The 16802-nt window shown below is 42.8% G+C and overlaps 1 protein-coding gene across 1 annotated transcript; it reads left to right on the forward strand.

The window, feature by feature from the left end:
- The first annotated feature begins 10358 nt into the window (after positions 1-10358).
- Positions 10359-11605, forward strand: LOC106093836 (early boundary activity protein 1). Its single transcript, XM_013260997.2, has 2 exons — positions 10359-10385; positions 10452-11605. The coding sequence occupies exons 1-2, from the start codon at positions 10359-10361 to the stop codon at positions 11397-11399; spliced, it is 975 nt and encodes a 324-aa protein (XP_013116451.1). The 3' UTR covers positions 11400-11605.
- The last annotated feature ends 5197 nt before the right edge of the window (positions 11606-16802 follow it).

A 16802-nucleotide genomic window follows, 5' to 3' on the forward strand; every position in this document is an offset into this window, starting at 1 on the left:
ATCAGTCCAACTAATTTCTTTCGAATTTCTCCCACTGTGCAACGTCTCATCATCTTCCCCACATTCCCTACACATGCAGAAGATAGCTCATAGTCCTGTGCCACGTTATGATACCGAAAGCTATACTGACCTCCTTTTTACCTTCTTTCAGTAATAGAAACTACCCATAGGATTTTCGTCAACCTACTAACCATTTCGCTGTTCCACAGTGTTATATGAGTTCGTCGTCCACGCCCATAACTCGGACTGCGTCGTCGAAAGGCTTCGGGTTAATCAAGTTTATTGAAGGCAGTTCTCTGGCCTTCACCGCCAAATCGTCTGCTCTTTCATTCCCCCTTATTCTGCTTTGGTCCGGGCCCCAAAAGATGCGGATCGTGCCATCCTCAGAGAAGGGGTTATTCACTCCAAGACTGTTCGTGACCATACTTTTCTTGTTGTCATTGCCCTGATGGCCAGTTTACTGTCGCACATATTCCGTGGTCGCCCGGTAGGACCGTATTATGGTCAGGCAGTAGAAAACAGATCTCAGTCCCTGGGTTGTCAATGTAAACCCCCAGGCCCACCCTGTTCTCTAGCTTTGATCAATCTGTGTAGCATGATCTTCCAGATGGCAATACCAGAGTTCCGTTAATCCAAGACTGTGACGCTGGCAGCAGTGCCTCGCAATCGACCTCTAATGTCGTCTCAAGTATCCGAATGGAAACTTCTTCCATTCCTTCCAGGTTTTCTATCGTCGCCTCGATTATACCGCGATGCTGTGACTTGATCCTATTCTCTATCCATTCTTCCATCGCTTTAAGTCTCATAGCCGCAGTTGCTGCCTCACACTTAATCTGTATGTCTATGGGTCGGATATCTTGAATAGTCTCCAGTGCCCTAGTAGGTATGGTCATCATCGCTCTGCCTATGCCAAGACAACATGTTCTCTGAACCTGTTGTATTATCCTTACGTTGAACTTTTTCCCCATCGCAGTTCACCAAACTACTGAGGCGTAAGTAAGTAGCGCACAACCAGTCGTCAGACTAATAAATGAGGAAGAGACGGATAAACCGGAGGGATGCACAGTTCGTCCCCAGCCTTTAAGTAAAGATGATGTTTCCGATTCAGATTCACACAACGGCAGTGTAAACGAGACAATCATCGCAGTAGAATGGAGAGATGAGGATAGCTGGATGACGAAAGAAGTGAGCGATGGCTTTGGTAAGCTCACAAGCAGACCGAGAAAGCGATATGGTGCACGACGAAGGAGACAGAGGAGTGTGTACCGACAGCGCAATCAGGCGAAAACCTAGGATGCTGAAAGGGATAGAACTGACATTCTAGGCACTTCAACGGAAGCTGGAAAGAGAATCACATTTCCCGAAGAGCATAATACTGCCAAGACGCTGAAGAAGAAAAAGAACTCCCAGATTTCCAGTACTATGGGAAAACCAAGCCAGCCCCCCGCAATGGAGACTCCTTACAGTGTCCTGCGGAGGGAAACAAAGTCGGGACATCAACGAAGGAAGCGGGATCGGCCCCTGAGTCTTCATGGAGGACTATGACTTCCAAAAGGATGTCACAGCCATCACGGAAGGGGAAGATGGTCGCTGAGAAAGATAAGGAGTCAACCTCTTACGCCGGAGTGGCAAGAGGGCACAATAGAGATGAGATGATAGAACTGACATTCTAGGTACTTTTACGGAAGCTGGAAGAAGAATCAGATCTCCCGAAGAGCATAATACTGCCAAGACGCTAAAGAAGAAAAAGAACTCCCAGCTTTCAAGTACTCTGGGAAAACCAAGCCAGCCCCCCGCAATGGAGACTCCAGGCAGTGTCCTGCGGAGGGAGGCAAAGTCAGAATAGCAACGAAGGAAACGCGCTCGGACCCTGAGCTTTCATGGAGAACTATAACTTCCAAAAGGATGTCACAGCCATCACGGAAGGGGAGGATAGTCCCTGAGAAAGGTAAGGAATTAACCTCTTACGCCGGAGTGGCAAGAAGGCACAACAGAGATGAGATGACTTAAGCAAGTCATCGATATCGGCTGTGCGACTGATGGGATTCCACCAGATCGTCGGTCCCAGGTGAGGCATTTAGTAAACGAACGGCATTTAAGCATGAGGCATTTAGTAACACATGTTAAACTCTGAAAGTGGTCCACCCATACGAATTATGATCTAAGAGTTTGGAGAGGCATCTTAACGCTGCGGTTTGTGTCAGCGGAATGTATTGATACCGTCAAAAAAACTCGTTGGAAGTATTCACACTCCCTGGGGCGCAAAGCTCGACCTGCTGAGAAAGATGGACATCTCACAGCTCACGAAGGCGATGGTCTTCATCAAGCATGTGGGCGGCGAATTCGCGACGGAACGCATGATGGAAGTCTTAAACAAGATTTGGTCGTGGAGAAATGGGAGGAGAAGTATGAAGGAACTCTCCTTATGGTGGGCATTGAGTCTCCATAACAAGTTTGACTAAGACTAAAGTCATGGCGTTCTACGAGGCCATGGCCGTCTTTTTCAAGATTGGGAAGACCAGGATAGGCAAATATCCACATTTCGGCCATCAGTCGGTGCAGTGGCGTGACACTCAATATCGCCTAACGGGGGTCGACGACAAGACAATCACCGACTCTTTCAATATTGGGAAGACTAGGATAAGCAAAGATCCTAATACTAAAACATCAGGCAGTGCAGGGACGAGAGACACAACACAGCCTAAAGAACAGGGAGCCGACGACCATAACCTACAACCAAGAAGCCCATTTACTCAAGATTTGGAAGACTAGTATAGGCAAAAATGCTAACATTGGAACATCAGGCGCTGCAGGAACGGTAGACCCAATACAGCCTTACAAACAGGGATCTGACAATGGAACCGTTAACGACATTATCAATATTCGGAAGACTAGTAAAGATCACCCTAGCGCAGATGTTGTCATGTCCGCCTATGAAGCTGAAAGCCTGGGTTCGAATCCAAGCGAGACAATCAGAAAAAAAATGTATGCGGTAGTTTTCCTCTCCTAATGCCGGCAACATATGTAAGGTACTATGCCATGTAAAACTTCTCTCCAAAGAGGTGTCGCACTGCGGCACGCCGTTTGGACTCGGCTTTAAAAAGGAGGAGGAGTTAAAAACCAACTGGCTAAAATTCGGAAGACTTCTCAGAAGAAGTCTTGGGCAAGATAATTTAGATTGTCCAAGCATAAAAGACATTGACGACAAAGTCTACACGATTACGACTGCAATAGTGGGGTCTTTCGAAGATAGTTGTCTTCTTCGAGAAAGGAAATCAGCCCAATAAAATCCCTGGATGACCGGGGAGATTCGTAACATTGGGCAAGGGGTTAACAGACTTTACAACAGACCACGTCGTAAAAAGTGGAAGTTTACTGGGATATGTACTACACACGGCTCAAGGAATACAATGCGATTATCTAAGAGATAAAACGTGCCTCCTGGAAGCTTTTCTGCGAACAGTTCGATAGCGTTAATGACGCCGCCAAGATGGAGTACATGGAGAACATGTTGAGAATTTGGTGAAAACACATTTTCCACAGGATACGAAGGGACTCCGGACGGAGACACTGGAATCTTGTGATAATTAGGTTGATCGAAGGTTTATCAAAGCGGAATATATTGTAAAGAGAGACTTGAGGAGCTTCAAACCATTCAAGTCATCCGGGCCTGATGAAATATTTCCGGCGTTACTACAAAAGGAGGCCGACTATCTGGCGCCACATCTGGCCACTATTTTCGCAGCGTGCCTAGAATTTGCATATACTCCGAAAGCCTGGCAGGAGGCAAAGGTGGTATTTATACCCAAGCCCGGCAAGCAAATTATGCGATACCAAAGGCTCACAGACCTATAAGCCTTACGGAGAACTAGGCGATCACGGAATGCGTGAAGTGGTGTGGTGCTAACGCGAGGGCGTCGTGTGTGAACTTCTTTACGGACAGCAAAATGGCCTAAGGGCAATTACAACCAGGACGGTAAGGTCACCAACAGACCTGCGGTATAAGAAGGAAATTAACGCTTTCTCTGAGGATAGCAATATTCGCATCATTTGGGTGCCGGGCCGTAACGGAGTAAGGGGGAGTGAAAGAGCAGACGATTTGTCAGTGAAGGCCAGAGGACTGCCGTCAATAAACTTGGTTAGCCCGAAGCCTTTCGGGTCGACGCACTCCGAGTTAAGGGAGTGCGTGACGAAGGCATGTAACACTGTAGAACAGCGAAATATTCGATAGGACGGCGAAAATCCCATGGGGAGATCCGGATCGTGAGAGGAGGGGGCTATTACTGAAAGGAAGTAAGAAGGAGGTCAGTATAGCTTTTGGTATCATAACGGGACACATAGGACTACGAGATTACTTATCCAAAATCAGCGCGGCAAGTGATAGCATGTGTAGGGCATATGGGCATGATTATGCGACGTTGGAGCATTTCCTATGTCATTGCTGGCTTTCGTGGCAATGTCCCCACCACTACCTAGGTGGGGACACAATACCTGACATGAACCAACTTAGGGGAGTGGTATGAAAAACAATAAAGTTAAGGATTTTGTACGTAGCAAGGAATTCCTAACTTAAAGTTTTCTTTTTCGATGCTAGTTTTTAATTTTCAAAGCGCACAAAAAGCCAGTTACGGGCTTGGGTGTATGTCCATAGTGGCATGGGGCGGATTAATATCCACACCCTCTTTTCAACCTATGCTAACCTAACCTATGTAAGTATCGCTTGTTTTTCTCCATCAGAACGTGTGTAGCTGTCTCGCTCCCGTGGAGGTTTATCTGCATAACCTCATTCATTGGTCCTCTAGTAAATGGGCTTCTAGAGAATGGGTGATGATCCCATCGCCCGCCCATGCTCATAAGACTGCATTGACTTTCCTGTCTCTGCACTAATACTTTCGTATTAGGTTCTTTGCCTGCCCTAATCTTCCGAATCTTTAAAAATCCGGATTTTTGCCTATCCTAGTCTTCCCAATCTTGAAAAAGACAGCTTTGCTCAAGTAGTGCGCCATGCCTTTAGTCATAGCCAAACTTATCATAGTGACTTGATCAATATTAACCACAAGGAGAGTTGCTTCCTCCTTCTCCTCCCTGTGGAAGACCTCACACGTCTCTGCGACCAAACCATAGAGAGTCTCAAAATGCGTTCCGTCGCAAATTTACTGTCCCATGCTTTGATGAAACCGTCGCCTTTGTGAGGTGGGGGATGTCCATATTTCTCACAAAGTCGAGCTTTCGCCCTCCCAGTGAGCATGGATACCTCCGACGAGCTATTGTACGGTATCAATACATTCCGCCTACGCAGAACGCAGCGTAAATGTGTCTCCTCTATACTCGCAGCTCATCATTTGTATGGATGGACCATCTTCAGAGTTCCACACATGTTCGAAAGTCCGCTCATTAACCAGATCCTTCACTTGGCAGCGATGATCTGATGGAATCCCACCGGATGTACTGGCGATATTAATGGCTGCATAAGTCATATCATCTCTGTCGTGGTTCCTTGCCACTCTGGCGTAAGAGGGCGGCTTCTTACCATTCTCTGCGACCATCTTCCCTTTTCATGATGGCTGTGGCCTCCTTTTGGAAGTCACAGTCCTCCATGAAGACTCAGGACCCGTGCGCGTTTTTTTCGTTCCTATTTCGACTTTATCTCCCTCCGCAGAACACTGTCTGGGGTCTCCATTGCGGGATGGCTGGCTTGGTTTTCCTAGAGTACATGAAAGCGGGGAGCTCTTTTTCTTCTTCGGCATTTTAGCAGTGTTATGCTCTTCGGGAGATCTGATTCCAACTTCCGTAGAAGTGCTTGGAATGTCAGTTCTATCCCATCCAGCATCCTGCACTTTCGCCCGATTGCGCTGCCGGTACATAAGTCAACGATAGCAAAGCCATCGCTCACTTCTACCGTCAACCCGTTGCCCTCAACTCTCGATTCGGCAGCGATGACTGTTTCATTGGCATTGTCGCTGTCTGAATCCGAGTCGGAAACACCACCTTTATTTAAAGGCTGGGGACGAATTGTACATCCCTCTGGTTTATCCGTTTCTTTCTCATTTATTAGTCTGACGACTAGTTGTGCGCTTGAAGCATTACTCTCGACTACCACATCTACATTAGGGGAGGATAACATGCTTCGGTCTGGAGACACCACCACTGTTGGGTCTTTGAAGTCCATTTTGAGCTTACTCCAAAAAGGCTTTGAAAGTTTTCGTAATAGGTTGAACCTATTCCGAGATACGGATATTTTTCTTTGAGGAGCGAAATGAAAACACGTCCGCTCCACTCATCGGCTACAATTTAAGTCGTGTGCTGTCATGTGGCACCCTCGGAAACAAGGGCAAACTACTCACGTATCAATGAACCTCGTTTTTATAGCCGAGCCGAAATGGCGAGCCGCAGAGCGACACCTCTTTGGGGAGAAGTTTGTACATGGCATAGTACCTCACAAGTGTCGCCAGCATTAGGAGGGGATAACCACCGCTAAAAATTTGGTATACCCTTCACCACAGGATGGGGATATATTAACTTCGCTATTCCGTTTGTAACACCTCGAAATATTCGTCTTAGACCCATAAAGAATATATATTCTTGATCATCTTGACATTTTAAGTCGATCTACCCATGTCCGTCTGTCCGTCCATCCGTCCCTCTGTCTGTCGAAAGCAAGCTAACTTTCGAAGAAGTAAAGCTAGGCGATTGTGCACAAATACTTTTTATTAGTGTAGGTCGGTTGGGATTGTAAATGGGCCAAATCGGTCCATGATTGAATAGCTGCCATATAAACCGATTGGATCTTAACTTCTTGAGCCTCTAGAGGGCGCAATATAAACCGATCTAGGTCTTGACTTCTTCAGCTATTAGAGGGCGTAATTCTTATCCGATTTGGATGTAATTTTCCACGTGGTGTTTTGGTATCACTTCCAACAACTGTGCTAAGTATGGTTCAAATCGGTTCATAACCTGGTATAGCTGCCATATAACCCGATCTGAGATCTTGTCTTCTTGGGCCTCTATAGGGCGCAATTCTCATCACATTTGGCATAAACTTTGTGCAACGACTTCTCCCATGACCTTCAATATGGTCTGAGTCGATCTATAGCTTGATACAGCTCCCTTTAAACCGATCACCGGATTTTGCTTCTAGAGCACCTACAAGGGGCAATTCTTATCTGAATGGACTGAAATATTACAAAATGACTTCTACAATGTTCAGCATTCAATTCATTTATGGTCCGTATCGAACAATAACTTGATATAGCTCCAATACCATAACGGTTCTTGTTCATTATTCTTTGTTTGCTTAAAAAGAAATACCGTGCAAAGAACTCGACAAATTCGATCCATGGTGGAGGGTATATAAGATTCGGCCCGGCCAAACTTAGAACGCTCTTACTTGTTTCATGATGTTCTCGCCAGGATTCGAGTTCATAGGCGGACATGCTAACCTCAGCGCTACTATGGCCTTCTGCTCCTAAATGAAATGTTCATGGACAAATAACTCTGAAAAACAGGACTGGTTGTATCAAAAAGGTTACCCGACCATTGTAGTGTGTATCAAGCGGACATCCTTGCAATTAAAGAAGTGGGAGAATGCCTCAGATATAATGTCATAACGACAACTGACATAAATACCTTCTTAGACAGCCAGGCAGCTGTCAAATCTCTGGAGACAATATTTCTGAATTCCAAAAACTGCCCTCGACCATCGAAGATCTCTAAACGAGATGGCTGAACAGTTCAAAATACACCCGTTCTAGGTGCCTGGGTATAGAAATATCCCAGGGAATTGTAAAGCGGACGAGTTTGCGAGACTTGGAACTACTGGAAACTGTGGGTATGCGACATGTAAGCTAAGTTTTCAGAACCAGGCCCAAAGGACAACGAATGATAGATGGTCACATAGAGGGAGCTGTGAGCATTTCAAAACTATGTGGCCCAATCTAGACTGGAAGAGGTCTACCGCTTTGCTTTCGCTGGCTAGATCAGAGGTCTTAGTCATTGTGTCCGTCATGGCAGGTCACTGTCTGATCGGAAATCATGCTGACAGACTGAAGGTTGTAAGTAACTACTTCTGCAGACGTTGTGAGGACGTCGAGGAAGAAGAGACCATAAAACATCTGCTTTTTGTATGTCCCCCACTGGCAATCAGAAGAAGTTCCACATTAAGTTCTCATTTCTTTGGAAAAAGTCTCCTCCCCATCGCATACAAGATACTCTCGAGCGTACTGTGTGAAAGATTAAAGCCTAAAGTCAATGAGATAATTGAGCCCTACCAATGCGGCTTAAGACCTGGTAAATCCCCCCTGTACCAGATATTCACACTGCGCCAAATCCTGGAAAAGACCAAAGAGGTACAACTCAACACCTAACATATCTTTGTTGACTACAAAGCCGCCTTCGATACTCCTTTACGTTCAAAGGTATGTCAAGCCATGTCTGAGTTTGGTAGACTCTGCAGGATGACACTTGCTGATACGCGTTCCTCAATAAGAATAGGAAAGAATCTCAACGAACCATTTAATACCAAACGAGGTTTCAGACAAGGAGACAGCCAATCGTATGATCCTGCTGGAGAAGATTATACGAGATGCAGATGTGAATACATATGGCACTCTAATCCCAAGAGAACACATGCTATTCGCCTATGCTGACGTCACCGGCAGTAGTAACTGCAGCCTTTGACAGAATCGAAAAAGAGTCAGTGAAAATGGGTCTGGCAGCAAATGGAGATAAGACGAAATGGATGGTTTCAACTCCCAAAAAGCCTTGCACAACCGAGCAGATAAAGAAACTGGACAAAGTTGGGAACCACAACTTTGAGACAGTCAGTAACTTTATCCACCTCGGCCATAACCGAAACGAATGACACCAGTTTTGAGATTAAGCGAAGAATAATACTGGCAATCAGATGCTACTTTGGACTAAGTAAGCAGTTTAGAAACAAGGCCACCTCTCGGCAGACGAAGATTACACTATAGAAGACAATGATACTACCCGTGCTGTTATATGGTTCTGACGCATGGGTACTTGTGAAAGCAGATGAGGCAGTACTTGGAGTATTTGAGAGAAAGATTCTTCGTAAAATATATGGACCAGTTTGTGTTAATGGAGAATATAGGCGGAGTATGAACCACGAGTTGTATGATGAGGATAGCATAGTTACACGCATCAAAATACAACGGCTGCGTTGGCTAGGTCATGTTGTCAGTATGGATGAAGAAGCTCCAGCAAAAAAGTCTTTTGAAGGTAAACCCAGTGATACACGCAAGCCGGGTAGACCAAAAGCCCGATGGAAAGATCAAATGGTGGGAGACACCTCGAAACTTGGTGTCAGAGATTTTAGAATGAGCGCAGAAGATCGAGGCGCTTGGAACGCTATTCTACGTTCGGCTAGTGGAACAAATATTCTGTCATAGCCAATTAAAGTAAGTTTCTTAGAGAACCTGTCTGATTTAGCGGAAGTGAACATTCTCAAGTTGTTGGGCGTTCTGGATGGTTCAACGGTAGGAACTAGAAGTCATATTCCTTCTTCTGTTCCAGTGGTATCACAATGGACGAAAATGTCTAAGTGAGTCTAATCACAGACTGCCACTTAAACCTGGCCTAATTATTTCCTCTTCTCGGTTAGACTTAAAGGAGTTACAAGCATTTTAAGTTTCAAACAAAAATTTAAAAATTTGTGTGCAATCTTGAATATTGAGAATGAGAACCGAATTCACAGCTTTTCGGGGAAATTCCGATTTTTTGCAAAGGTTATTAATTATCACTATATGTAACATATATGCCAACTGTATAACAGATATTGTCCCTAGAATATATCTTACAAGGACTGCATTCAAAATCGATTAGCTTATGTATTTGAAGTACTCACATGCAAAAAATATTTTTTAATCCGAATCCTTTGCTGTTTTGGTGTTCCACTGCTGGCTATTGCTGCTCACACTTTTGGCCGCATACATGTATTGCCAAAGGCATTGTCTTCCCGCAACATTTTTATTAAATCTAGATCGCCGTAGATTTAATGCCGTGCACCATTTAGACAACATAATTAAAAGGATGTACCATGTTTGGAAATCTAATCATGGGAATTTCCCAATACAATTTGAGGAAGGCGCAACATGTATGAAAACCCACAGCATGCGAAGTGTGGTGTGGGTGGATTAATGACAGGTAGGGCATTAATCATGGCCAAGGGTACCTGCTGTGGTCTACAACTAAATTTAGCACCTGCCCCACTAAGTACTCCTGCAACAAAATACGTTTTTAGAATATATATTTGCGCACACGTACAAATCAGGCAGCATTTTGGCAACGAATATCGCAGAGAACACACAACGGAAATACTTTAAGAGGCATACCTTAATATGACCGAAATAATGCAGCATCCTGTGGTAAGTTAAACCGTACAAATAGTTAGAGTTCACCTACAACTGATTGCTTGGTGATTTGTTTTGCAGAACATTCGCAAACGACGCATTTTGGAAGCGTTCAAAGAAGAAACTTCTACGCCAACTACAACAAAGGAGAACAGCAGCGATTTGGTTGGCTTAGACTTGACAACACCCCGTGGCGAGTCACCCACTACTCCACAGGAAATTAGAAAGAAATTGGTCTCCCTCGATAAGGATGAGGCAAAAATTATTGATATGAAACTTAAAGTGCTGGAAACTTGGGAACTTAGCAAACGCAGGGGCATTGAGAAACTTGTCAAAGATGTCGAAGAACTACAAGAGTTGGAAGATAAAATCGAAAAGCTCGAAGAATTGTTGTACGAGAAAAATATCGAAATCGATGAGGACAGGTTTGAGGCGTTTTATCAAAAGCAAGTGCACATTCAACCAACCATGGAACCCTTAGATCTACTGTACGAGTTGCAGCCCCAGACACCCAAGCGCGAGGAACAACAAACAAAAAGAGTTAAGATTTCAGCAACCTCTACTCCGATTACACGCAAGCCCGAAAAAGCAGATAAAGCCGATATCATTGATAAGTTTGTGGCCAATGAGGATGGTATGGTCATCATTGGGCCCAATGGCACAATGATTCCCAAAGCAGCACTCACCGCCATTAATTGGTCGCTGTCGGGCGCCGCCTTGACTCGAAAAATTCTAATGGAAGTATTCGATCGCGAAACTCTTGCCTTCCATACGCTGACGGGTAAACCTTCGCCGGCTTTTATGGATTGTGATAAGCCCATGAAAAATCAATTGGACACCCTGAAGGTGGCCGATATTATACATTTGGTGACCCAGCACACCAATCTTACACCCAAGGAAGTGCGCAATGCCATCACCACCAAATGTGCCGATGAGAATAAAATGTATCGCCAAAGAGAGAAGAAGCGTTTGAATGCTGCCCTCAAACTTCAACAGCAACAACAGGATCAGCAGGGGAAAACTGTTTGAGTAGGAAGAGGCTAGTTTATCATCATTCATATTTGTAAATAGGTTATGCTATTTTGTTATTATTATTTTAAGATGAGACATCCTTAAGTTTTCTTTAAGACATGCAATTGTAAACTATACACCCCCAACCTCTTGAAATTGCTTTGTAATTATTGTACATTTTTATACATATTGTAGTTCATTTTGTAGAGAAGACTATTACTATATGGCTGCTATTAAAAAATTAATTGTATACCTTACAATCATAAGAAAAGTTTAGTATAGAAAATGGAGAGAGAGAGAGAAACATAGTTGAAACCAGTAAGGAAAGGTAAAAGTCGGGCGGAACCGACTATCTAATTACCTACACCCAGAAAAAATAGTCTGCTTACATCAGCAAACACTGTCTGCTGAAAAAATAGTCTGCTTATATCAGCAAACACTGTCTGCTGATATTAAATTAAAAATCGATCAATTGTGTATAACAAAATATTGGTCTTTTTAGTACCTATATCTAAAAATAAACCGATCAGAACTATTTATATACAACATGGATGTCGAAAAGCCTAACATAAGTCAATGTGTCAAATTTCAGTTAAAAACCTAGAACCGAGAGATCGGTCTATATGGCAGCTATATCCAAATCTGGACCGATCTTTGCCATAATGCAGAAGTATGTCAAGAGACTTAACTTAACTGACTGTCCCCAAATTTAAGACCCTAAATTGGAGTATCAGTCTATATGGCAGCTATATCCAAATCTGGACCGAGGATATCGACCTTGACGGAGGACATCGAAGGGGTCAACACAACTCACTGTCCCAAATTTCAGCAAAATCGGATAATAAATGTGGCTTTTGTGGCCCAAAACTTTAAATCGAGAGATCGGTCTATATGACAGCTATATCCAAATCACTACCGATCTTGCCCAAATTGACGGAGAATATCGAAGGGGTCAACACAACTCACTATCCCAAATTTCAGCAAAATCGGATAATAAATGTGGCCCCAAAACCTTAAATCGAGAGATCGGTCTATATGATAGCTATATCCAAATCTGGACCGATCTGAGCCAAATTGACGAAGGATGTCGAAGGGTCTAACGCAACTCACTGTCTCAAATTTTGGCAAAATCGAATAAGAAATGTGGCTTTTAGGGCCCAAAACCTTAAATCGAGAGATCGGTCTATATGACAGCTATATCCAAATCTGGACCGATCTGAGCCAAATTTACGAAGGATGTCGAAGGGTCGAAAACAACTCACTGTACCAAATTTCAGCAAAATCGAATAATAAATGTGGCTTTTATGGCCCAAAACCTTTAATCGAGAGATCGGTTTATATGATAGCTATATCCAAATCTGAACCGATCTGAGACAAATTGACGGAGGATATCAAAGGGGTCAACACAACTCACTGTCCCAAATTTCAGCAAAATCGGATAATAAATGGCTTTTATGGCCCAAAACCTTAAATCGAGAGATCGGTCTATATGATAGCTATATCCAAATCGGAACCAATCTGGGCCAAATTTACGGAGGATGTCGAAGGGTCTAAGACAACTCACTATCCCAAATTTCGGCGACATCGGAAAATAAATGCGCCTTTTATGCGCTTAAGACCCTAAATTGGAGTATCAGTCTATATGGCAGCTATATCCAAATCTGGACCGAGGATATCGACCTTGACGGAGGACATCGAAGGGGTCAACACAACTCATTGTCCCAAATTTCAGCAAAATCGGATAATAAATGCAGCTTTTATGGGTCTAAGACCCTAAATCGGAGGATCGTGCTATATGACAGCTATATCCAAATCTGGACCGATCTGAGCCAAATTGACGAAGGATGTCGAAGGGCCTAACACAACTCACTGTCCCAAATTTCAGCAAAATCGGATAATAAATGTGGCTTTTATGGGCTTAAGGCCCTAAATCGGAGGATTATATGAAGACTATATGAAGATATAGTCTGATATAGCCTATCTTCGGACTTAACCTGCTTATGGACAAAAAAAGAATCGGTGCAAAGTTTCAGCTCAATATCTCTATTTTTGAAGACTGTAGCGTGATTTCAACAAACAGACGGACAGATGGACGGACATGTCTAGATCGTCTTAGATTTTTACGCTGATCAAGAATGTATAAACTTTATAGGGTCGGAAATGGATCTTTCGATGTGTTGCAAACGGAATGCCAAAATAAATATACCCCCATCCTTCGGTGGTGGGTATAAAAAATCGTGTAATAAATAAAGCTTTTATGAGCTTCAGACCCTTAATCGGCACATCGGTCTATATGACAGCTATATCTAAATATAGTCCGATCTTTGCCATATTTATGTCGGATGGCGGGTGGCCTAAAACTACTTACTATTTCAAATTTCAGCGAAATCGGTTAAAAAATAAAGTTTTTATGGACTTTAGACCCTTTATCTGGAGATCGTTCTATATGGCAGATATATCTAAATGCAGTCCGATCTGAACCATATTTAGGTCAGATGTCGGTAGGATAAAAAAATAACCCACTGTTTCAAATTTCAGCGAAATCGGATAATAAATGCAGCATTTATGAGCCTTAGACCCTTAACCGGCAGATCGGTCTATATGGCAGCTATATCTAAATATAGTCCGATCTTTGCCATATTTATGTCGGATGGCGGGTGGCCTAAAACTACTTACTATTTCAAATTTCAGCAAAATCGGATATAAGGGAAATAAGGCTTTTATTCGCTTCAGACTCTCTATCGGGAGATCGGTTGTATGGCAGCTATATTTAATTATAGTCCGATTCAAACCATATTTGGGACAGGTGTCGGGAGACCTAAAACTAACTACTGTTTCAAATTTCAGCGAAATCGGGTATTAAATATTGGCTTCAGACCCTTTATCGGCAGATCGGTCTATATGGCAGCTATATCTAAATATAGTCCGATCTGAACCATATTTGGCTCCTACATTAGAAGGCGTAAAACTAATCAATGTTTCAAATTTCAGCGAAATCGGTTAAAAAATAAAGTTTTTATGGACTTTAGACCCTTTATCTGGAGATCGTTCTATATGGCAGATATATATAAATGCAGTCCGATCTGAACCATATTTAGGTCAGATGTCGGTAGGATAAAAAAATAAACCACTGTTTCAAATTTCAGCGAAATCGGATAATAAATGCAGCATTTATGAGCCTTAGACCTTTAACCGGCAGATCGGTCTATATGGCAGCTATATCTAAATAAAGTCCGATCTGAACCATATTTGGGCCAGATGTCGGGTGACCTAAAACTATTCACTGTTTCAAATTTCAGTGAAATCGGATGAAAAATAAAGCATTTATGGGCATTAGACCCTTTATTCGCAGATCGGTCTATATGGCAGCTATATCCAAATATGATCCGATTTGGCCCGTTCATGAAAAATAAAGCATTTATGGGCATTAGACCCTTTATCCGCAGATCAGTCTATATGGCAGCTATATCCAAATATGGTCCGATTTGGCCCGTTCAAGAACTTAACCAGCGTGCATCAAAAAGACGGATCTGTGCCAAATTTCAGCTCAATATCTCAATTTTTGAAGGCTCTCGAGTGATTACAACAGACGGACAGACAGACACACGGACATTGTTAAATCGTCTTAGAATTTTACGACGATCCGAAATATATATACTTTGTAGGGTCAGAAATTGATATTTCGATGTATTGCATACAGAATGACTAAACGAATACACCCCCTATCCTACGGTGGTGGGTATAACAAGTAAAAAGGCTTTAAGTTCGGCCGGGCCGAACTTTTGATATCCACCACCATGGATATATTTATTATCAAAATTTGTTATAACACTACTATATCCATATTTATATCCAGATATAGTCCGATCTTAATCATATTTGGTTCAGGTGCCGAGAAGCTCTATACAAGCAACATTTCGAAAATTCAGCGAAATCGGATTATAATTGCGCCGTTAATGTTATGAAGCCTTAATTCGGATGGTCGATCTATATGACAGCTATATTCGATCTGGACGAACCGGGAGTCTTAAAGCAGCTCCCTGTTTCTAGTTTCAACAAAATCAGAGAATAATAAAATAGGCCCTAAAGATGAAGATTGGTCTCTATGGCAGCTACATCTAAATATAGCCAGATCTGGACCATTTTCGAGTCTTAATACAACCCGCTATTCCAAACTTTAGCGAAATCGGGAAATAAATGCGCTTGTTATAGGTCTAGGCCAAAATCGGTCTATATGACAGCTGTATCCAATTATGCCATTGGAGATATATCAAGTTATAGTCCGATTCGGACCATAAGTAAATTTAGTATCGAAGACCATAGTAGAAGTCATTGGGTAATATTTCAGTCCATTCGGACAAGAATTGCGCCTTGTAGGGGCTCAAGAAGCATATTCGGGAGATCGACTTATAACGGAGCTGCATCAGGCTATAGATCGATTAAGACCATATTGGACACGTATGTTGAAGGTCATGGGAGAAACCGTTGTACAAAATGTTAGCCAAATCGGATAAGAATTGCGCCCTCTAGAGGCTTTAGAAGTCAAGATCCCAGATCGGTTTATATGGCAGCTATATACGTTTATGTATCGATTTGAACCATATTTATCGCAGTTGTTGGAAGTCATAACAGAATACTTCATGATAAATTTCAGCGAAATCGGATAAGAATTGCGCCCTCTTGTGGTTCAAGAAGTCAAGATCCAAGATCGGTTTATATGGCAGCTATATCAGGTAATAGACCGATTTAAACCACCACGTACAAAATTTCAGCCAAATCGGATAAGAATTGTGGCATCTAGATGTTCAAGAAGTCAAGACCCAAGATCGATTTATATAGCAGCTATATCAAAACATGGACCTATTTGGCCCATTTACAATCCCAACTGACCTACACTAATAAGAAGTATTTGTTCAAAATTTCAAGCGTTTAGCTTTACTTCTTCGAAAGTTAGCGTGCTTTCGACAGACAGACGGACGGACGGACATGCCTAGATCGACTTAAAATGACGATCAAGAATATATATACTTTATGGGGTGTTAGGCGAATATTTCAAGGTGTTACAAACCGAATGACTAAATTTGTATACCCCCCATCCTATGGTGGAGGGTATAAAAAGAAAGCGCATGTGGTGTAGGTCACTGCCTGGGTCGGAAATGGATATTGAGATGTGTTACAAACGGAATGAAAGGGGGTATATTCATTTAGAATACTGACCTCCTATTTGCGTTCAGTAATAGCCTCGTCAACGATCCGGATCTCCGCATTGGTTTTTATCGCCCTACCGACAGTTTCGGTTTCCCACGAAAATCCCCCACCGGACACTGATTAGCCAATATGAGTATAAAATGAAAAGTATTTGGAAGTAAAATCTAACTATCATAAAGTCCAACTCTCTCATAAAAGGCCCAAGTCTTTCTT

This window comes from Stomoxys calcitrans, chromosome 3 (genome assembly GCF_963082655.1).
Source record: "Stomoxys calcitrans chromosome 3, idStoCalc2.1, whole genome shotgun sequence".
Classification (NCBI taxonomy): Eukaryota; Metazoa; Arthropoda; class Insecta; order Diptera; family Muscidae; genus Stomoxys; species Stomoxys calcitrans.

What these genes read in the sequence shown, in the direction of transcription:
- LOC106093836 (XM_013260997.2), top strand. Translation starts at nt 10,359, where the DNA reads ATGACCGAAATAATGCAGCATCCTGTG. An exon ending in AAATAATGCAGCATCCTGTG is followed by an intron (nt 10,386 to 10,451) that starts GTAAGTTAAACC and finishes TTTGTTTTGCAG; the next exon opens with AACATTCGCAAACGACGCAT.